We start from the raw sequence: 22,262 nt of genomic DNA, 5'->3' as shown, positions 1-22,262 counted from the left end.
TTGAGAAGATAAAATTGATAAACTTTCAGCCAGACTCATCAAGAAAAAAAGGGAGAAGACTCAAATCAATAAAATTAGAAATCAATAAGGAGAAGTTACAACTGACACCACAGAAATACAAAGGATCATAAGGGACTACTACAAGCAACTATATGCCAATAAAATGGACAACCTAGAAGAAATGGACAAATTCTTAGAAAGGTACAACCTTCCAAGACTGAACCAGGAAGAAATAGAAAATATGAACAGACCAATCACAAGTACTGAACTTGAAACAGTGACTTAAAAACTTCCAACAAACAAAAGTCCAGGACCAGATGACTTCACAGGCGAATTCTATCAAACATTTAGAGAATAGTTAACACCTATTCTTCTAAAACTCTTCCCAAAAAATTGCAGAGGAACACTCCCAAACTCATTCTATGAGACCACCATCACCCTAATAGCAAAACCAGACAAAGATATCACTGATGAACATAGACTCAAGAATCCTCAACAAAATACTAGCAAACCAAATCCAACAACACATTAAAAGGATCATACACCATGATCAAGTGGGATTTATCCCAGGGTTGCAAGGATTCTTCAATATCTGCACATCAATCAGTGTGATACACCACATTAACAAACTGAAGAATAAAAACCATATGATCATCTCAATAGATGCAGAAAAAGCTTTTGACAAAATTCAACACCCATTTATGATAAAAAAAAGTTGGAATAGAGGGAAGTTACCTCAACATAATAAAGGCCATATATGACAAACCCACAGCTAACATCATTCTCATTGGTGGAAAGCTGAAAGCATTTCCTCTAAGGTCAGGAACAAGGCAAGGATGTCCACTGTCACCACTTTTATTCAACATAGTTCTGGAGGTCATAGCCATGGCAATCAGAGAAGAAAAAGAAACAAAAGGAATCCAAATTGGAAAAGAAGAAATAAAACTGCCATTGTTTGCAGATGACATGATGCTATTTACTATTCAGAAAATCCTAAAGATGCTACCAGAAAAGTACTAGAGCTCATCAATGAATTTGGTAAAGTTGCAGGGTACAAAATTAATACACAGAAATCTCTTGCATTCCTATACAGTAACAACAAAAGATCAGAAAGAGAAATAAAGGAAACAATCCCATTTACAATCACATCAAAAAGAATAAAATACCTAGGAATAAAGTTACCTAAGGAGACAAAAGACCTGTACTCTGAAAACTATATGACATTGATGAAAGACATCAAAGATGACACAAACAGATGGAAGGATATCCTGTGTTTTTGGATTGGAAGACTCAATATTGTCAAAATGACTATACTACCCAAGGTAATCTACAGATTTGGTGCAATCCCTATCAAATTACCAATGGCATTTTTCACAGAACTAGAACAAAAAATTTTTAAATTTATATGGAAACACATAAGATCCTGAATAGCCTAAGCAATCCTGAGAAAGAAAAATGAAGCTGGAGGAATCAGACTCCCTGACTTCAGACTATACCACAAAGCTACAATTATCAAAATAGTATGGTACTGGCAAAAAAAACAGAAATGTAGATCAGTGGAACAGGACAGAAAGCCCAGAAATAAGCCCCATGCACCTATGGTCAATTAATCTACTTCAAAGGAGGCAAAAATATACAGTGGAGAAAAGACAGTCTCTTCAACAAGTGGTGCTGGGAAAACTGGACAGCTACATGAAAAGAATGAAATTAGAACATTCTCTAACACCATACACAAAAATAAACTCAAAATGGATCAAAGACCTAAATGTAAGGCTGGATACTATAAAACTCTTAGAGGAAAACATAGGCAGAACACTCTTTGACAGAAATCACAGCAATATCATTTTTGATCCACCCCCTAGAGTAATGACAATAAAAACAAAAATAAACAAATGGGACCTAATTAAACTTAAAAGCTTCTGCACAGCAAAGGAAACCATAAACAAAATGAGAGAAAATATTTGCAAACAAAGCAACCAACAAGGTATTAATCTCCGAAATATACAAACAGTTCATGCAGCTCTATGTCAAAAAAACAAACAACCCGATCTTAAAATGGGCAGAAAATCTCAATAGACATTTCTCCAAAAAAGATATACAGATGGCCAAAAAGCACATGAAAAGATGCTCAACATCACTAATTTTTAGAGAAATGCAAATCAAAACTACAATGAGGTATCACTTCACACCAGTCAGTGTGGCCACCATCAGAAAGTCTACAAACAATAAGTGCTGGAGAGGTTGTGGAGAAAAGGAAACCCTCCTACACTGTTGGGGGGAATGTAAATTGGTACAACCACTATGGAGAACAGTATGGCTGTTCCTTAAACAATTAAAAATAGAAATACCATATGATCTAGCAATCCCACTCCTGGGCGTACATCCGTAGAAAACCATAATTCAAAAAGATACATGCACCCCAGTGTTCACTGCAGCACTATTTACAGCAGCCAAGACATGGAAACAACGTAAACGTCCATCAACAGAGAAATGGATAAAGAAGATGTGGTACATATAGACAATGGAATACTACTCAGCCATAAAAAAAAGAATGAAATAATACCATTTGCAGGAACATGGATGGACCTAGAGATTGTCATACTGAGTGAAGTAAGTCAGACACAGAAAGACAAATATATGATACCGCTTATATGTGGAATCCAAGAAACAGGGTACAAACAAACTTATTTACAAAACAGAAGTAGAGTCACAAATGTAGAAAACAAACTTATGGTTACCAGGGGATGGGGGTGGGAGGGATAAACGGAGATTGGGATTGACATATACACACTACTATACATAAAATAGATAATTAATAAGAACCTGCTGTATAGCACAGGGAACTCTTCTCAATAGTCTGTGATGGCCTATATGGGAAAAGAATCTAAAAAAAAAAGAGTGGATATATGTATATGTATAACTGATTCACTTTGCTGTACACCCAAAACTAACACAACATTGCAAATCATCTGTACTCCAATAAAAATTTTTTTAAAAAAAGAATGAAATATTGCTATTTGCAGCCACATGGATGGTCCTAGAGATTATCATACTAAGTGAAGTAAGTCAGACAGGGAAAGACCAATATTATATTTGGGTTGGCCAAAAAGTTCGTTTGGATTTTTCCTATGATGTTACAGAAAACCCGAATGAGCCTTTTGGGCAACCCAATATTGTTGGGTTAAATGTGGAATCTAAAAAATAATACAAATGGACTTATTTACATAACAGAAACAGACTCACAGACACAGAAAAGAAAATTATGGTTACCAAAGAATGAGGTGGGGGGGGGACAAATTAGGAGTATGGGATTGAAAGATACACACTACTATATTTAAAATGGATAAACAATAAGGATTCACTGTAGAGCACAGGGAACTACATTCAATATCTTATAATAACTTATAATGGAAAAGAATCTGAAAAAGAATAGATTTATATATATGTGTACATATATTCAGCCATATTATATATATACCTGAATCACTTTGCTGTACACCTAAAACTAACACAGTATTGTAAATAAACTCTAAAAATGCAGTTTTGATCCTCTTTGGCCTATGTTAATTCATTTAACCAACATTTATTGAGTACCTACTGTGTTCCTGGCACTGTTCCCAGTGTAAATGAGACAGTATCCCTGTGCTCAGGTAACCTACTTTCAAGGTGGGGTTCAGACAAAAAAATAAGGAGACAAACAAGAAAATGTAGAAATGCAATGAACACTGTGATGAAAGCAAGACTGGGCAAGGTGCAAGGGAGGGACTGGGAACTTAGGTAGGGTGGACAGTGGGGAGGCGACATTTTAGGGGGGCTGGAATGGCGAGGAGGAGAGCATTCCAGAGAGTGGGAAGAGCTAGTGGAAGGGCCCCAGCGTGGGAAGGAGCTGGGCATGATGGAAGGAGGCCAGTGGGGTGGAGTGCGGGGTGTGAGGGAGACAGAAGGAAGAAGGGGCAGGCAGGTCTGCGTGACCTGGGAGCTGTGGCCAAGCCCCCCATTCTGGAGCCACTTCAATTTGCAGGGTCCCAAATTCTCGAGTTGTTTCTCCTTCCTAATTGTTTCTCTCAACGTACTTTGAATGGTGCCTCCCGCAGCTCCCCATCCTGCTGTGGCTTAACTTCACTAAATTCTGACGGTGGAAGACCACAACCAAATTCTTGTCAAGCACTCTTCACTGCCACTGGTCCCCACCCACATGTTGTCCTGCTGTGCAAATGACTAGTACTTGGGGCATGTCCCAGGGCCCACAGTGGCTTGTCTGAACCAATCCAATGTCCTGTGACAGGTGGAGGAACAAGACGGATCCTTGGGCGGGAGGACTCTGCTTACCGCCTGAGGCAGGCAGACTCCACAGTCCCTCTCACTCCAGAGAAGCAGACTCTCAGTCCCCATGCCAGCCATGTCCTCCAGCCCCACTTTGTCTTCCCTTTCTTGGAAGGTTCTGATGGCAGCCCCAGAGCAATTGAGAGCCAAGGAGAGTTGGGCAGGAATCCCCCAAGGTTGGGTGCCATTTTCCCCAGGCAGCTGGGACTCACTGTACTTCTTCCACTAAAGCTCTTCTCATGGTCCAACCCGTGTACAAACCCACCAGCCTCACCCACCAGACCGCCAGCCTGAGGGCCGGGGCCTCACCGTGTTCCTCTTAGTATTCCTGTCCCAGTAGCAAGGTGCTCAATAACTAGTATTGACTTGCAGACACCAAAGATGTTGATGTCCCTGAGCTTGTGACAGCACCATCTTGCTGTGTCTGTGCACATGTGTGAGCATGTGTGTGTGCGTGTAACTGTATTTGAGGTCAATAGCCACCATTTCTCAAGCCATACCCCATCAGTAAGAAATTATGCTACGGCCCATAATGGGATGCCATCAATAGCACATCTATTTATTACCCTAAAAAGATGTCTTCTACATGTTTGGTGAAAAATCAAAGAGCAAAATCACATATAGTCTGATTCCTCTACCCTTTTGTTCCAAGATAAAAAAAGTTAGTATATGCATAGAGAACCAATCTGGAGGCGTATACACTGAACTGTTAATGGAAGTCAGTTCTAGACCAACGTATCTCAAATGTCATTACTAGCCTTCAGTCGGAATTAGTGTTAAAATGGAATTACTGGGTCATGTTTCTGGATCACTGTATTAGAATCTATGAGGGAGGGGCCTAGGAGTCTGGATTTTTAACATGTCCCCAGGGGATCTGCTTATATTTAGGAGTCTGAGCACCACTATTCTGCAGCAGAAAATTACAGGCCCTTATCTTTGGCCCAATATTTCTGTAACATTTGTAGCTTTAAAAAAAAAAAAAAAAAGCATATATTTCTTTTATCAGAAAAAAACAATAAAGGTGAAAAATATGGGAAAGAGCAACCTTTTCCAACCAACCAAATGTTCAGTCATGTACCTTTTGCATATTGGAAAATAGAGGCCTTTTGGTCAAATGAGGCTTTTAAGAGTTTACTCCAGGTAATGGCCAAATTCAACCCCAGTTCCTGCCTCCTGCCTTGGTCTGTGTGGCTTGTGATGGAGGCCCTCCCATTCCCCCATAAGGTAGGACTCTGGACTACAGGGGCCTGAGGACCAGAATTTTTGCTCAGCCCCTGGAAGAATGAAAGGGGATCCTGGAGGCTGAGCACACCTGTCCCACACTCCCCTCCTGTCCCTCTGAAGTTTGTTTTCTTGGGAGCTAGAGGAGCTAAAAAGAAGGGGGTAGTGAAGACCAGGAGAGGCATTCATGCGTGGAAGCTGAGGAATTTTCCTGCAGCTATAGTGGGCTAGGGCTGCAGCTTGCATTAAAAAACTCCAAAAACCTCTTTTCCTTTAATTTTTGTCCCCCTTTCTCCAAGCTGACAGGCACCTGCAGCAGCTTATCTGGGCCTACAAACATCAGACAAGAAGTTTCCATGGCAACTCCAAACTTCCTCCTCAGCCGTGTATTCAGTCTAAATCTCCAAGGCCTCTTTTCAAGGCCTCAATGAGGTTTCTGAGAAGCCACCCACAAAATAGCCTTAGGTTCCAACCTTCCCCCACCCCCAACATGCTCTGTTCAAAGGACCTGGCAGGAGAAGCTGTACTGGCTAGAAAACTTGTCATGGGATCCGTGGAGAGATTATAAAAGGAATGAGCGTTGCCTTTACAACGAGTTTGAACCAGGAAGAATTTACCCGGTGGAGGGATTTCAAGCATGAAAACAGGAAAGTGCAAGGGAGTGGGGAAGAACCAAGAGTCTTATTTCAGAAAGCTGGCTCTCAACCCAGCTGCAGTTAGGCATGGTTAATCTGGTCTCTTAGCTGCAGAAGGACCCTGGGGTGCCCCCGACCTCCAGCATATTTTAATTCACTTGTAGCTAGACAAAATATGGACAGTAGATCGAGGCACGGGGAAAGGGATGTGAGTACGTGAGTGGGTGTGTGTAGAGGGGAACCTGGGCAGACCATGGCTTGTCAAGCCAAGCAAACTTCCATAATGCCTGGCAGTGGGGTTGCCAAATGTAGCTAACAAAAATACAGCATGTCCATGCATGTAAATCAATGAAGTTAGAACACACCCTCACACCATGCACAAAAATAAACTCAAAATGGCTTAAAGACTTAAACATAAGACATGACACCGTAAAACTCCTTGAAGAGAGCATACGCAAAACATTCTCTGACATAAATCGTACCAATGTTTTCTTAGGTCAGTCTCGCAAAGCAATAGAAATAAAAACAAAAATAAACAAATGAGGGACCTAATTAAACTTAAAAGCTTTTGCACAGCAAAGGAAACCATAAAAAAAGGGAAAGACAACCTACAGAATGGGAGAATATATTTGCCAGTGATGCAACTGTCAAAGGCTTAATCTCCAAAATATACAAACAACTCATACAACTCAACAACAAAAAAATAAACAACCCAATTGAAAAATGGGCAGAAGATCTAAGACATTTCTCCAAAGAAGACATACAGATGGCCAGTAGGCACATGAAAAGATGTGCAACATCACTAATTATTAGAGAAATGCAAATCAAATCTACAATGAGGTATCACCTCACACCAGTCAGAATGGCCATCATCAAAAAGCCTACAAATAACAAATGCTGGAGACGGTGTGGAGAAAAGGGTACCCTCTTACACTGTTGGTGGGAATGTAAGTTGGTGCAGCTACTATGGAAAACAGTATGGAGGTTCCTCAGAAAACTAAAAATAGAATACCATATGATTCAGCAATCCCACTCCTGGGCATATATCCAAACAAAACTATAATTCAAAAAGATACATGTACCCCTATGTTCATAGCAGCAGTATTCACAATAGCGAGGACCTGGAAACAACCTAAATGTCCATCAACAGATGAATGGATAAAGAAGATGTGGTACATATATACAATGGAATACTACTTAGCCATAACAAAGAACAAAGTAATGCCATTTGCAGCAACACGGATGCAACTAGAGATGATCATACTAAGTGAAGTTAAGTCAGAAAGAGAAAGACAAATACCATATGATATCACTTATACGTGGAATCTAAAATATGACACAAATGAACCTATCTACAAAACAGAAACAGACTCACAGACAGAGAGAACAGACTTGTGGTTGCCAAGTGGGAGGGGTGGAGAGAGAGGGATGGACTGGGAGTTTGGGGTTAGTAGATGCAAACTACTACATTTAGAATGGATAAACAACAAGGTCCTACTGTATAGGACCTACTATATCCAATCTCCTGGGATAAACCATAATGGAAAAGAATATAAAAAAGAATGTATATATGGGTAAAGAAAGAAAAAAATTGCAGCACGTCCAGTTAAATTTGAATTTCAGATAAGCAACGAATAGTTTTTTAGCGTAAGCATACCCATATAATATTTGAGACACACTTACACTAAAATAATATTCATTGTATATCTGAGATTCAAATTTAACTATTTTATCTGGCAACCCTACTTGGCAGGCAGCAATGGAAGCTATGACCACCCTTCTGGCTGCAGAGAAGCACAGTTGCTGATGTCCACAGGCACCTGGGGAGGTGTCCCTCGGTCCATGCTGCAGAGAGATGCCTCCCTCCCTAGCAGGAACCTGGGCTGAGCTCCAGGTGGGAAGCGAACCTCAGGTGGACCTTTACTACAGCACTGCATAGCTTACCAGGCATGGCCAAGCATGAGGGTCACCCCAGAGGTGACCCTTCCGGCTTAGTGGTTAAGAACATGGGCTCTGGTGTCAACCCAGATGCCGATCCTGGCTCCACTGTTGGTTAGCTAGGTGACCTTCAACTTCCTGTTTCCTCATCTCTAAAATGGGGCATTCTTTTGAGGAATAAAGGAGGTATGACATGGGAAGCCCTTCACACAGTGCCTGCCACAGCGTCAGTGTTCCAAAGTGGTAGCTGTTATCTCAGTAACCCATTTGAAAACAGTAAGATTTTTATCCAAGTGAAAAAAAATGGGATTAAAAACTAGCGTCAGTACAATCTCAGCAATGTGAAACACACAACCCCACACAAATCTCGCATAGCAAAACTGGAAGGAGACATCCCCTAATATTACCAGTGGCTGCTTATGGTTAGTGGGATTACGGGTAAGGCTTCCCCCTCCTCATTCTCCAAAACATTCATGATGAACATGTATTACTTTAATACTAAGAAATTATTTTAAAATAACTTGGAATGAAAAATTTTCTCGAAGTATTATATTACGTGGTGCATGATTCCAGGCTACTGTAAATGAAAATGGCTGCCATCTTGGGTTTGATGCTATAATCTCATCCTTGGGGGCTTCTAAAAGAAGGGGGCTCTTGCCTCTTTCAATAAATGGCCCAGTTGGCTCCTCATCCCCACTCTTACTTCTTGCTCTTCCTTGTGTGAGACAGCCAGAGTAGTGGCTCCAGAGGCACGTGGCCCTGGGTTTGAATCTCAGCTCCACCCTTGACTGGCTGTGTGACCTCAGACAAGTCAAGTTACCTTCTGAGGCTCAGTTTCCTCCTGTTTTAAAATAGAGGTTAAAAGTACTTACCTCCCTGAGAGGAGGGACTTACCCATTTAATTTATCAGCACATCCCTGTGCCTCGCATAGGGCTTAGTGCATAATAGTGGTCAGTAAATATTGGTTAAATGAATAAATGAATGAAGTTGATGAGAAGACAGATCTACAGTATTTGTCAGAGAGAGTGGCAATAGCTAGTGACCAGCAATCATTTGCCGTTATTAACTATTCTCAGAAGATGGGCAGACTTCGCATAGATGGACCAAAGTTGGAATGTGCTTTCTACATGTTAGTGGGATAGAAAAGTTCCTGTAGCAGGACCATGGGCATGCTGCTTAAGCCGAGCCTCAGTGTCCTCATCTATTAAATGGGGATGACAATTAGCAGTGACTTTGAAGGACTGTGAAGACTGAGTCAGTAGCACAGTGCAAGCGCTCCCTCCATAAGGCCCCAGTAACCAGCCTCTGCTGCCTTCCTGACTTAGAGCTGTGTGTGGTACAGTTGCCGGGCAAGCATGTGGCCCCTGGAACGACTCTGGTATGTCTGCTATTCTGGATGTGTTGCGAGTGGAAAATGTGACTGTTTGAGTGAGCCTCACAGCTGCAGTTCCAGGTTAGAGGGAACACAGGATCTCCAGGTTAGAGATACCCTATTCTCATCTTAGTGAGAAAAAAGGAACTGGATAGGGACACCTAGGAAGAGTGTTTTGTAGGGAAATTTCTGGAGCTGAGGTTTGAAATCAGCCTCTTCGAATTATAGAGCTCCTCGCTTTCTGCCTGCCCTGGCTCAGCCAGATTTAAGATACCCCGCCCCAGGAAGGCGCCGCCAGTCCTGAAGTCTTGCCTAGACCGTGCTTTTGGACTTAGAGAACCGTTGTTTCAAAGCTCCCAAGCAGTAACTCCGCGGCGGGATCTCCCCTGGGCGGGGCCAATCTAAGGAAGAAACGCCAGTCGGTCCCAGAGCAGACTACGTGCGGGCGGCAGGCAAGCGCTGCTCCTGCAGGCCCGCGGCCAGCGGCTCCGGCTCGCCTAGCGCTTTCGGCTGCAGGGGTCAGTGGGCAGGACTACCGGGTGGGGTAGGTTGCTTGCCCAAGGCAGAGGGTAGCTTGCCTCGTGAGCCCAAGTCCCGTGTCGTTTTCTAATCACATACCCCGAGCTGGCAGGGAGCCGGCAGGAGACCGATTTTCACCCCCCTCTGAACGTCTCTCTCCAAGCACAGAATCCGGAAGGAAACACCCCAAATGCTTACTGCGGGCATGGTTTTTCTTCTTTCTACATCCCTGTACGTTCCAAATTATTTTCACACTGGCCCTATATTACATTTGTTTCATTTTCCTAAATAAACAAACTATTGTCCAGAGTAGAAAAGTAATATGTGCTTACTGCAAATGAGTAAAAAGACAAATTAAAGAAACACTTATCCAACTCGCATCCTCGAAAACCACCACCAGGTGTTTCTTTCCAAATCGTTTTCTCCTTAAATGCATACCTATAGAAAACCCGTTCCTCACCTTCCTGTAACTTGTTCCCCCCTCGCCCTTTCCCCTCACTGGACATTGGAAGTCCTTCACCAGTGGGCTTGTGCTTCTTTACACCCCACCGCGCGCTACCAGTCTTACCCACGTCCGTTCTCCCACGCCTACCAATGCCTCCTTCCCCGACTTGTGCGAGTCTCTGCTTAAGGGGCTGGCCAGGAGGTGGAAGCTTGCGGGACTTTTGTAGTCAGGGATCAGTGAGTGTGCATATGTGCGCGCGCACCGCAAGTGCATATAAAGGAATAAAGCAATATATCTAATAAGGGTAGATCCCCAAAAGGACGAATGTAGGAAGGAAAGAAGGAATGAAAGTAAGGAAAGAAGAAAAAAAGTAATTAAAAAGAATGAAAGAACGGAGGATAGAAGGAAAGGAAAATAGGAAAGCAGACCAGTAAAGAAGGACCGAGGCGCCCTGCTAGCCAGGGGCTGAGGGCAGTGCTCCCGCCATGCCCTCCTCGCGCTCTCCCGGAGGCGGGGGGCCGGGTAGACTTGCCCCCACTTACCGGACCTGAGCAGCACGGCCCGGTAGAGCCCGGTGGCCTCGGTGGGCCCCCGGACCCGCTCGCCCAGCCTCTGCGCCATGCGCCGGTGCACCGGTCTACGGAGCCGGCACTGCAGGCTGGGAGCGCACTGGAGTGCAGCAGTCCCGGGTCGGAGCGCAGTCCCGGGTCGGAGCGCCTCTGGGACGGTGACGCTGCCCGAGAACCAAACCCCGCCGCGGATCAGGTTACAGTGGCTGCCATAGGGCCAGGCCCAGAGGCGCCCGTGGGGGAGGGACAGGGGGCAGGGGCCAGGTAGGTATCCCTGCCCAGGCAGCAGACTGGGCCCGAGTAAGCGTCTGGCGTGAGGACTCCTGGCTTCAGGGTTCCAGGGCCAAGGTGAGAACCCGGTGTCCTGATTTCCAGCCTCGGTCTCCTACCTGCTCTTCTCTATTTCCCTGGCCGCTGGCCTTGTTGAATGCTACAAGCGGGTGTGGGGTTCTGAAGTGCCATCCCTGGGATCAGGTCCAGCACCACTAGTTAACAGCTGTGTGACCCTACGATTTAGTTATCTATTCTCACAGAGCCTCAGTTTACTCATCTGTAAAATGGGGATAACCATGGTACTCATCTCTCAGGGTTATGAGGGTAACCAACACATTTTCTCTATCTCTAAGCACAGTGGCTAGCACAGAACAAACACTATATATTGGTATTTTTTTGAAAAGTGTTCCAAGGCATCCTGTGGTGGGTGACACTGAGAAGCGGGGGCTTTGCTGGGGGAAGAAAGTTGTGACGGGAAGCCCGTGGGATTCCACAAGATTGATTTCTCTGGCTTTGTGAAATTCCTTTAACATCCAGAAATGGGAGGACCAACCAAGAGTCTAAAGGTGGAGGGGCAAAGTCAACCAGATAGTTTGGAAGATATAAGAAAACAACAACTTTGATTATCTAGCCTGTGTCTGGTGCTGTGCTAAGTTTCTTCTAAAACAAAAACGAATGTTCATGTGCTTTATGTCCTATTTTGTTTCGTCTTCACAATCCTATAAATTAGGGTCTATTAGCCTTCCAACTTACAGAAGAGGAAACAGGCTCAGAGAGGTTAAGCAGTTTATCTGAGGTCACACAGTGTGGAGCTGTCATACAAACTCAGATGGTCTGACCTCAGAAATGGGCCACTCTGTTGCCTCTCCGTTATCTTATTTACTCTTCACGAAAACACTGAAAGGTAAGTATGTTAACATGAATGTAGGAATCCCATCCAAGATACCACCTTAGAGATGATGTAGTTGAGACTCAGGGAGGTGAGGTGGCTTGCTCATGCTCAAAGAGCTAGTTGGAGGAGTCAACACCCAGTTCAGTTCTTCACCCACAAAACCAATGCCCCTGAAATCTATAGACTGCTCTCCACACCCACCGCCCCACCCCGGAGCTGTCCAGGGTACTGGATGGCCTCTGTTTAAGGCTGTGTCTGTGGATCAGAGTCTTGAGCTGGCTGCCGGGGCCTTGGCCACACAGTACCACCTCCCTCTGCCTCCGTGTCCTCTCCATCCTTGGTGCCACCTAGGCCAGCTGCCAACCAAGTTGTCTCTGGCTCTCCCTTGACCACTGCCTAGGCCCAGCTTCTGCTCTGACTCAGAGGTCCCTGTCATCACACAGAATCCCAAGGACCAAAGTGACACACTTTGATCTTTGGATACCTCAGTCATTGGCCAGACTGATCATGTTTCTTATCAACAACCAGCCACCACGAGTGCCAGGCAGGATGCCAGACATTTGGCATTCACTATCTCATATCCATTCTTCAAAGGATGAAATTATATCTAAGGTACCATTCATCTCATTTAACCCACTCTTTGATCAAGTATGGCTATGCCCCTTTTAGAGATGAGGAAAATAAGGCTCAAGTGACTTGCCCAAGATCACATAACTAGTTAGTAGTGGAGAAGGAATGTGAACCCACATGGTACCAAAGCTTTTTACTGCAGGAGGAAAACCAAGCCAGCTATTGAACAAGGTGCGGGTTCAGGAAAATTATGACTAAGGAATGTGCTTTTACAGAGCCTTACCAAAAGATTAACTCTGGTTGCATCCCCAAGGAATTCTAGGCGGGTCTGACTTACCTGATCCATTTAGTCTCTGCTTCTCATTTTCATTATGAAATATGGCCCCAGGAGAGTATTCTTTCTGTGAACAGAAAGAAAGTAGGTGGAGGTGAGGACCCTCTGTTCCTTGCCAGGGGGAGGAGGAGTGAAGAGATATTCAGAGTGTCCCTGGATCTTTTGACCACAGAAGGGACTGGCCAGGGTCAAAGTCCTCTCCAGAGAAACAAAGTACTATAGTCCTTGGAGTGTGAGTGTGAGTGTGAGTGTGTGTGTGTGTGTGTGTGTGTGTGCGCGCGCGTGCATCATTTATGAGGCTCATGCTCTTTTTTTTAAATGACTATTTTTTAGAACAGTTTTAGACTTAGAGAAAAATCGAGACGATAGTAGAGAGAGTTCCTTATACTCTGCACCCAACTTCTCTATTTCTCTCTTATTAAAATCCCACATACATGTAGATGTACATGTACATAGTATGGCGCATCTGTTCTAATTAAACTAATTATTAAACTGTTAACTAATTATTAACTAATAACATCATTATTATTCTTTTTGAATCCCCCCCTAATTCATGATGGAAATCACTTTATTGAGTCTGACTGGGTGTGAGGATGCCTATTCTTTTTTTAAAATTTTTATTGGAGTGTAGTTGATTTACAATCTTGTGTTGGTTTCAGGTGTACAGCAAAGTGAGTCAGTTATACATACACATATATGCACTCTTTTTTAGATTCTTTTCCCAATTACAGAATATTGAGTAGAGTTCCCTGTGCTATACAGAAGGTCCTTATTAGTTATCTATTTTTATATATAGTAGTGTATATATGTCAATCCCAGTCTCCCAATTTATTCCCACCCCTGCTTACCCCCTGGTACCCGTAAGTTTGTTTTCTACATCTGTAACTCTATTTCTGTTTTGTAGATAAGTTCATTTGTACCCCCTTTTTATAGATTCCACATATAAGCGATATCATATGATATCACTTATAACATTATTATTAACTAAAGTCCAGACCTTATTCAGATGTCCTTAGTTTTTACCTAGTACTCTTTTTCTGTTCTAGGATCTCATCCAAGATACCACATTACATTTAGTTGTCTTATTTCCTTAGGCTGCTCTTGGCTGTGACAGTTTCTCAGACTTTCTTTGTTTTTGATGAACTTGACAGTTTTGAAGACTACTGAGAGCCACGTTCTGGTATGTGAGGTCTCGTCCACACTGTTTCTTCTACCTGGATTGCCTTTTCCCTGCCTTCCTGGCAAACTCCTCATCCTTCAAGAGCAATTTCAGAAGGCTTCAGGGTTTGGTCCTCAGTGTCATTTCTTAGGCACCTTTTCTTCTCCCTCTACTCTGTCATGACTTTAAAAACAACTCTAAGCCAGTGATTCCCAAATGTTTATTTCTAATTCAGACTTTCACTCTCAGCTTGAACTTTGTCCAACAGGCTACTCGACATCTCCACTTGAAAGTCTAATAGGCCCAACTCACCATAGCCCAAATGGAATTCTTGACCACTCCAGCCCCCGACCTGTTCCCCCTCTGTCCTCCCATCTTAGCAACTGGCTCCGTTCCAGCCCTGCGGCTCAGGCTGGAGCCTGGGGTTTGCCTTGCCCTGTCTTCCTGCAACCCCATAGTCCTCAGCTCACCAAGTCTACCTCCTGGGATCCCTTCGATCCATCCACTTCTTCCAATGCCCCCACCCTAGCCCACGTGCCTCCCCACCCCATGCCTGGATGTCTGCAGTAGCTTGCCCTCCTTCAAACCATTCTCCTCACAGATTCCAGAGCAAGCTTTTACAATGTAACACAGACTCTGATCTGGCCCTACTCAAAACCACCCTTTGGTCCTTCCCTTTGCACTTGGAATCAAACTCACATGCCCTCCCCCTGACCTTCAAGGCCTCTGCAACCTGTCCCCTCCCTGCCAGCCTCTCAAATCCCATTTATTTGCTCCTCCACATGTTCAAGGACTTGGGATGCCTCGGTGAAAATAGACAAAGGTCCTTGACCTTGTGGAGCTGACATTCTAGCGAGGGAGACAGACAATAAGCATAATGAATAAGTAGATAGTGTGTTAAAAGGTGATAGGTACATGGAAAGAAGGAAAGTTAGAGTTGGAGAGGAGTGGGAAGTGGTAAACGGGGGCAGTGCGTGGTGGTAAATGACTGCTGGGGGGGGCCTCACTGAGAAGGCGAGATGCGAGCACAGACTTGTAGGAAGCCGGGGAGTTAGCCACAGAGCTATCTTGGGGAAGCAGGTCGCAGACAGAGGAAACAGCTAGAGCAAGAGTCCTGAGGCTGGAGTGTGCCAGAAGTTCAGGCAACAGCAAGGTGGCCAGAGTGGCTGGAGTGGAGGGGATGCAGGGGCCATCATATGAGGGAAGGTCAGCGAGGAAACGGGGCCACCTTCCTCACACCCCACACTCCAGCCACCGGGAACCACTTGGGCTCCCTGAAAGCCATGCTGTCTCTAACTTCCCCACTTTTTCACAAGCTGCCCCTCTACCCAGGGGGCACCCCCAACTCTGCCTAGCTATTCCTTTTTATCCTTTAAGGCTCTGCAGAAATGCCACTTCCTCAAGGAGGTCCCCCTTGATCACATGATCCCACGGCACCCCAGATCGCCCTTATATTAACAGTCACCACTCAGTTATGGTTGTTTGAGCCCCGTCTCCTCCACCAGACTGTACTCGCCTTGAGGGGGGAGCTGGAACCTGTTCACAGCTGTCTCCCCCAGGCCTGATCCAAAGCTGGGCTTGGATTGGATGCCCAATAATGATTTATTAAAAGAATGAATGAAGTGAATGAGTGAATGTACCCACACTGGGAACCCCAGGCTCTATGAGGAAAGTGGGTGATTCCACAGTGAGTTAATCAGGGCTGGAATGAGGGCGGCCCCCTGCTGCCTGCCCAAGGATTACTCGGGGTGGACAGAAGGGCCTGGGGTCCTGATGTTTCCCCCGGCGTGCTCCAGTTTTGAGCTCTGCCACCAAGGAGGGCATAGAAAAGGGAGGGTGTCTGGGATTTGGCCAAGCCTCTTTCATGGTTTGAACAAAAAGAGTAAGAGGACAAGTAACCTCATCTGTAGAAGAAAATTCTGGGACAAAGAAAAAGGACATGACATGCTCCAGAGGCCTGGAAGGGGATCTGAGCTTCTTCTCACATCTCCCCACACACACCAGAGAAGTGAGGCTGGGTCCCAAGGGCAACTTTAGCATTACAAAGCCAGACTTTCCTAAGGAGCAGCTCCCTGGACTTGGAGTTCAAAGAATTGTCCCTTGCACGCCCGCCAACCCCCCTTGCATGAAAGATTTGTTGGAAATCAGTCCAACTTGTGTTCAGTAAAAGTCAGTGACCCCGGAAGAGTCCTCTCCCTGAAGTGACTGGAGTTTGGTGATCAAGAAAATGCTCCACTTGCCAAGGCAGAGCCGCCTGGATCTTTGCTGACGTATTGCCTTTGGACTGGTGGGGGAGAGGAGGGGAGAAACTGGCAAAATGGCATCTTAGATAAACATAGAAGGGTCTGAATTCTGACTTTAGGAGAGATGAGGGTAGGACCTCAGAGCATTTGTCCTTGTAGCCTGGAGTGAATCACAGTGAGGTGTGTCTCTGCACGTCTTTGTTTCGCCCCCATTAAACTGTAAACACCATGAGAACAGGGACTGAGACTTATTCAGGCACCTACCTTCAATGCCCAGCACATTCCCTGGCACATAGGTGCTTAGTAAAGAAAAACCACCTTAATGATCGCGGCCAATGTTTACTGAGCACGTCCTAGAGCTGAGCACTGGGTTAAGACTTTACCGATGTGATCTCACTTAAATCTCGTAATACATAGTCCTTTGAGATTAGGGAAGAGTTGGGGTCCTGTTTTGTGGATGAGGAAGGAAGCTGCGGGCTTGGACAGGTTAGGATACACAGCTGGCAGTGGCAGCATTGCAATTAGACTGGAGGCAGTCTGACTCGGGACCCTGCGGCCCTAGCCACATTCACAAATTGGGGGGTGTGTGTGGGCAAGAGCCTGCACCCCACTCTACAGAAAAGGAAACTGAGGCTCAGAGAGGTTAAGGAACCCTTCTGCGTGGATGCAGCTGGACCAGCCTCCCCACCAATCTGACTCTTAAAGGTGGAGTATCTGTAACATGACCCTTGGCTCCTACCCACCCTCCTCTCGTTCCCCATTCCTGAGACCATAAACACAGGGCTCACAGCGCGCCCCACACCCCGCGAGCCTCTGCCTCAGTGCCTCACTCTCAAAAAGCCACCGAGCTGTGTGAGGCGACACCTGCTGCTTCTCACTTCCATCCCCAGGGACAGGGGGAATCAAAGCCAGCCATCCTTCCTTTAAAGTGCTGGGCACTGTTTGGAGAAGGTGTGAAACCCTGGGACCTGTTCCTTCCCAGGGGTCCATTTACATCACACTGGTGTTGGGTTCCATCAAAGGCAGCCTCCAGGGTCTCCTCACGTGCATTCATTCCAGCCCCTCAGGCCTCAGAGACCCAGAGCACTGCCCTCCTGGAACCAGGCTGAGGTACTGGGCGAGTACCTTCCTCTCCTCACCTGCACTTGGCAGGTGGGCTGTTTAATTTGCCTTAAAAGCTTGTAAAATAGTTCCCGCAATATATAAATCCATTGCTGCTTTAAACATTTGGAACAACTCAATGCATATAAATTTAAAACATTTCTCCTTTCTATCCCCCCTCAGCCTCAATGTCACCCCTTCCCCAGAGTTATCACTGGTTTTCATGCCGTATGTGTGTTTTGGCCATTTTTCTGCAGCTTGCTCCTCTACAATATGTCTTGTAGATATTTCTATTTTAATATATGTAGATCCACTTTCCTCTTTTATCTACTGCAGTGTACAATACAGCGTGATGCCGTAATTTTTTTTTAAACAAATCCCATTTAGTTGAACATTTAGGTTGTTTCCAGTTTGTCCCTATTGCAAATAATTCTGCTCCAAACATCCTTGTGCTTGCTTCTATGTGCATGGGTGTATTTCCCTAGGGCAGACACTGTGAGGTAGAAATGCTGGGCCAAAGGGTACATATATTTTAAATTTTAGCAGATGCTACCAAATTACCCCTGTACCGAGCAGGACCCTATGGGGACTTCCTGGAACAGATTCCCTCCCCCCGCCCCGCCATCCTCTGCTTTAGCTCCTCTCTGAAGTACCTAGATAATAGTATCCGATGCACACTTCCTGAGTTGTTTTACAGATGCTAAAACCCCCCACCAAATGGAAGGAATTAACTACTTGATGACCATGAGCTTGTAGCCCCCAGACCTACTGGAGCCTAAGGATTGGTAATGTTAACTCCTGTGACACCGCCCTGATACCTCACCATCAACCAGTCAGAGAACTGTGCAGGAGCTCATCACATACCCTGGGACTCCCCTCCCTCACCTTGCTTTTAGAAATGTTTTGGTGAAACCCATCAGAGAGTTTGGGCTTTTTGAGCATTAGCTGTCCTGGACTCCTTATACGGCACCTTACAAGAAACACTGCACTTTCCCTCACCACGGCCTGGTATCAGTAGATTGGCTTTACCGCGAGCTGGCGAGCAGACCCAAGTTTTGGTTCAGTAACAACTGTGGCACCCACCGTGGGGCCGTAGTCCTGAGTGGCTGTCTCCCCTGTGGCACATCGCGCCCCGACAGGTGGCTCCCGGGTCCTGTCCAGCAGCTGCCTGAGCGCCTGTGTCTCAGGGACAGACCCGAGCACTTGCCGCCAACTGGTGTTGGCCCACGGCCCTTTTGATTTGCGTGGTGAAGGAAACAAGGCACTCACATTGGCGGGTTGAGACATCTTTGGTAAGTAACGGGGCTCGCGCATGACACCACCAGGGTGTTCTTCCCTATTGCATTGGTTTTGCGTATGGCAGAGCATTTGTTGGGATTTTTCCCTTCTGGACTAAGGCTTGGTCACTTTGGCTTCATCTCTGATGGGGCACTGGTTGGGGTTCTCCCCTTCGGACTCAAGCACAGTCATTTGGCTTTGTCTCTGACTGATGGGGCATCGGTTGGGAATCTCCCTTTCTGGGGCTAAAGAATTGTGATCCTGAGAGACCATTTTGCATTGCTTTGGTTGGTTTGCTTGAGAGTTGATAACACCTGCCATGAATAATTAAGTATGGATAATCATAACTATTCTATCTCATAGTGCCCCTAGGCTGTATTTTGCAAAACTGGAAGACCTTCAGCTATGCTCCCATAAATGAAGGAAAATGATTTTTTTTAATTGTAACTCTGTTTGGCCTCAGTACTCCCTGAGATCTAGAGAACAATGGCCCCTAATGGCTCTGCTATTATATCAAAGTGAGCCTTTTGGAATTGCTTCGGCTTTTATCTTGGGTGTGTGTGTATGAGTATGTTGGTACCTGAGTCCAAATCTTGTTCTCTCTGACTGGTTTTGACCTTCATTAAAGGGTCTAGTAACTTGAATGCTGATTCATATTCCTCTGAAAGTGAGGCATGTGTGCCTGTGAGTGAATAATACGTATTATCGTCTATTACTGTTCTTTGTTTAAACTGAATTGTGTATTTGGAAACTGAGGGGAAAAAAATCCCTGAAAATGGCCGTGATGACTGGTTTTTGCATATGCAGTTAGGGGAAGCTTGTTTTCTAGGAGGAACTTGCATTTCTCTCCCCATGCCTTTAATATGTAAATGTTCTGCCTGGACTCTCAGGAATTTATCTGATCTTCTGTAGTCCCTGAGACTGAGGGGAAAAAAGAGAGGTATTTTTAATCTGAAGCGGAAAAACTGTGAGATCTCTGGTTCTGTCTTTATGTAAAAATTAACTTGTAAATGAGCTCATTTAATTGACTTAAAAGTAAGCTCTTACAAATGAAATACTTCTAACTATAACAGAAACTGGCCAGGAAAAGTTTCAGTTTCACATGATCTAGGAAATACTCAATATGAAATTAGTATCTGATATTAAAGCTAGCTTAAACTTGTTCATTTAATCAATACAGACATGTCTTACTTTTATTGTTCCTAGGTTTACTAATGGCCAATAAGTTCATGTTATTTTTGTTACACAGTTTGTCAGAAAATTAACTTGCTATGAGTTTCATAAGTTATACAATAAAGGTAAATGAGTTAAGAGTTTTCAGGTGAACTTTTTTTTTTTTTTTTTTAGGAATAATTATGTTGTAGGTATGTCTATCTAAAATACTTTCTCCAGACTTTCGGTAACCTAAGTTTTGCTAAGTTAAGTTAAATAACGAACATTCAGTGTTCGTTCATTCATTGAACATCTAGGTCATTTCAAATAGAGGTTATGGAATATGTTCATAAGTTCCAATCAGGAAGTGCTGGTATGACAGTTCAAAATTGCTTGCTTCTTGGTGGCACAGTGGTTAAGAATCCGCCTGCCAATGCAGGGGACATGGGTTAGAGCCCTGGTCCGGGAAGATCCCATATGCCACGGAGCAACTAAGCCCATGTGCCACAACTACTGAGCCTGTGCTCTAGAGCCCGCGAGCCACAATTACTGAGCCCACACGCCACAACTACTGAAGCCCACACGCCTAGAGCCCGTGCTCCGCAACAAGAGAAGCCACCACAATAAGAAGCCCGCTCACCACAACTAAGAGTAGCCCCCACTCACCGCAACTAGAGAAAGCCCACGCGCAGCAATGAAGACCCAATGTAGCCAAAAATAAATTAATTAGTTAATTTAAAAAAAAGTACACTGGAAATAACATTTTAAAAAATTGCTTGCTTCTTGGTGTTTGCTAGAGATTAAGATTTTAAATTATAATAAATGTAATTAAAGCTACTAAAATAATAAAGGAAATATTTCAGTATTCCAGGAAGATAAGATGTATACTTTCAGTTAAAGAAGGTGTGAAAAATGAAAATACGTTTTTGTCAAAGGGGAAAAAAAGGTAATTTTATTTTAGAGCTGGTTGTTTCTGGATGTAAAAATAAGGGACAAGCTAATATGGGTACAGAAAGTTAAGGAAGGTTTGTAGAAAGGGAGCCCTGAAAAAGAAGTTTTGTGCATGGTCGGACTGGGATTAGATTAAATTTAATTAGGTAAATGGATTTTGTTATTAAAAGTAGGCTGGTGCAGGACTAGATTTGCTTTCTCCCAGTTAAGAGAACAAAGTTTTCTTAGAATGCCACTTTTGGTAACAGATTGTATGAATTTCCTTGCCTTTAAGTGATCTGTATTTGCTTTTGAAATCTTTTGTCACTTCGGTTAAGTGAATAAATATTCACAGTGACCTTTGATCCTATTTGACCAAGTGTTTTGAAACTTTTTGATGTTTTTGACAAACTTCCTATCAAATTCTAATTAAAGTTCTTTTGACCTCAGCTAACTTTGGGATGCTTCAGAGGGCCCCTAAGTCATCTCAGAGAGAAATATTAAACTAACTAGGATTCTTTGGTATGTTAAATTACACAGGAAGCATTGTCAAGTGACTGATAAACCTCCTCATATTATACTGTATAGGTAAATGTTATTAATATAGACATTCTAGAAATCATATAAAGTTTATGAAATTTGGATATGTCCTGGTATAACGTTATCAGTCATAAACCTAGTTACCTTAAAATATTATATGTCACAGCAACTTGTTTATGCTTCTTTTGTGAATAACATTGTAATCAGATCTTTAACCCTGTCTTTTTAAGTATTGTTATTCACAGACAGTTAAGCTGATGCTTTGCAAAAATGCTTCATCTTCAAGAAGATTCATAGAAAAGACTTTCTGATGAGTACACATTTCTGATAACTTACAGATCATACTGCTGAACTTGGGTAAGAAACTTAAAAAGTCTCATGGAAACTCTGATTTCATAAAACCTAGCGAAAAGGATTAGTTACATGGGATTGGGTAAACTCAAGAATGTGGTTATAATTTTTTGGTTTTGTCTGAAATATTACTGGCTTTTAATGTGTTTTCCAAATGTAGGAGACCTTTCCCCTTAAGCTAATTATGATTTGTAGCAACTTGGTCAATTATACCTCTGTAAGTAGAATTGAAACATTTATCTTTTCTCTCTACCTTATTCCTCCAGAAATTGGAAAACTCTTTAGGTTCCCAGAAGCTTTATCAGGTAAATAAGGAAGGCTACCTCCTAACAGGTGTAAGAATCTCAAAGCGTTTTGGGGACCTTGGAAAGAGAGGAATTCACCCAAATTTGTAAGGTGAAATATGTGACAAGCCC

At 44.0% G+C, this 22,262-nt stretch overlaps 1 protein-coding gene across 3 annotated transcripts in view; it reads right to left on the bottom strand.

Annotated features, from left to right (window-relative positions):
• FAM107A (family with sequence similarity 107 member A) overlaps positions 1-22,262 on the bottom strand; it is a 79,568-nt gene that overhangs the window by 24,344 nt on the left and 32,962 nt on the right. Inside the window, exon 2 of one of the 3 annotated variants that reach the window (XM_007192352.3) lies at positions 13,096-13,159. The exons of 1 other annotated variant lie outside the window; for it this stretch is intronic. In XM_007192352.3, the coding sequence (XP_007192414.2) occupies positions 13,096-13,159 (64 nt within the window). Of the gene's footprint in view, positions 1-10,996; positions 11,161-13,095; positions 13,160-22,262 lie in introns of those variants that run through there. One more of the 3 variants, XM_007192353.2, reaches the window with a different exon arrangement.

Source organism: Balaenoptera acutorostrata, chromosome 10 (assembly GCF_949987535.1).
Source record: "Balaenoptera acutorostrata chromosome 10, mBalAcu1.1, whole genome shotgun sequence".
NCBI classification, from domain to species: Eukaryota; Metazoa; Chordata; class Mammalia; order Artiodactyla; family Balaenopteridae; genus Balaenoptera; species Balaenoptera acutorostrata.
Note: the sequence above shows the minus strand (reverse complement) of the source record. Positions and strands in the feature narration are given on the sequence as shown.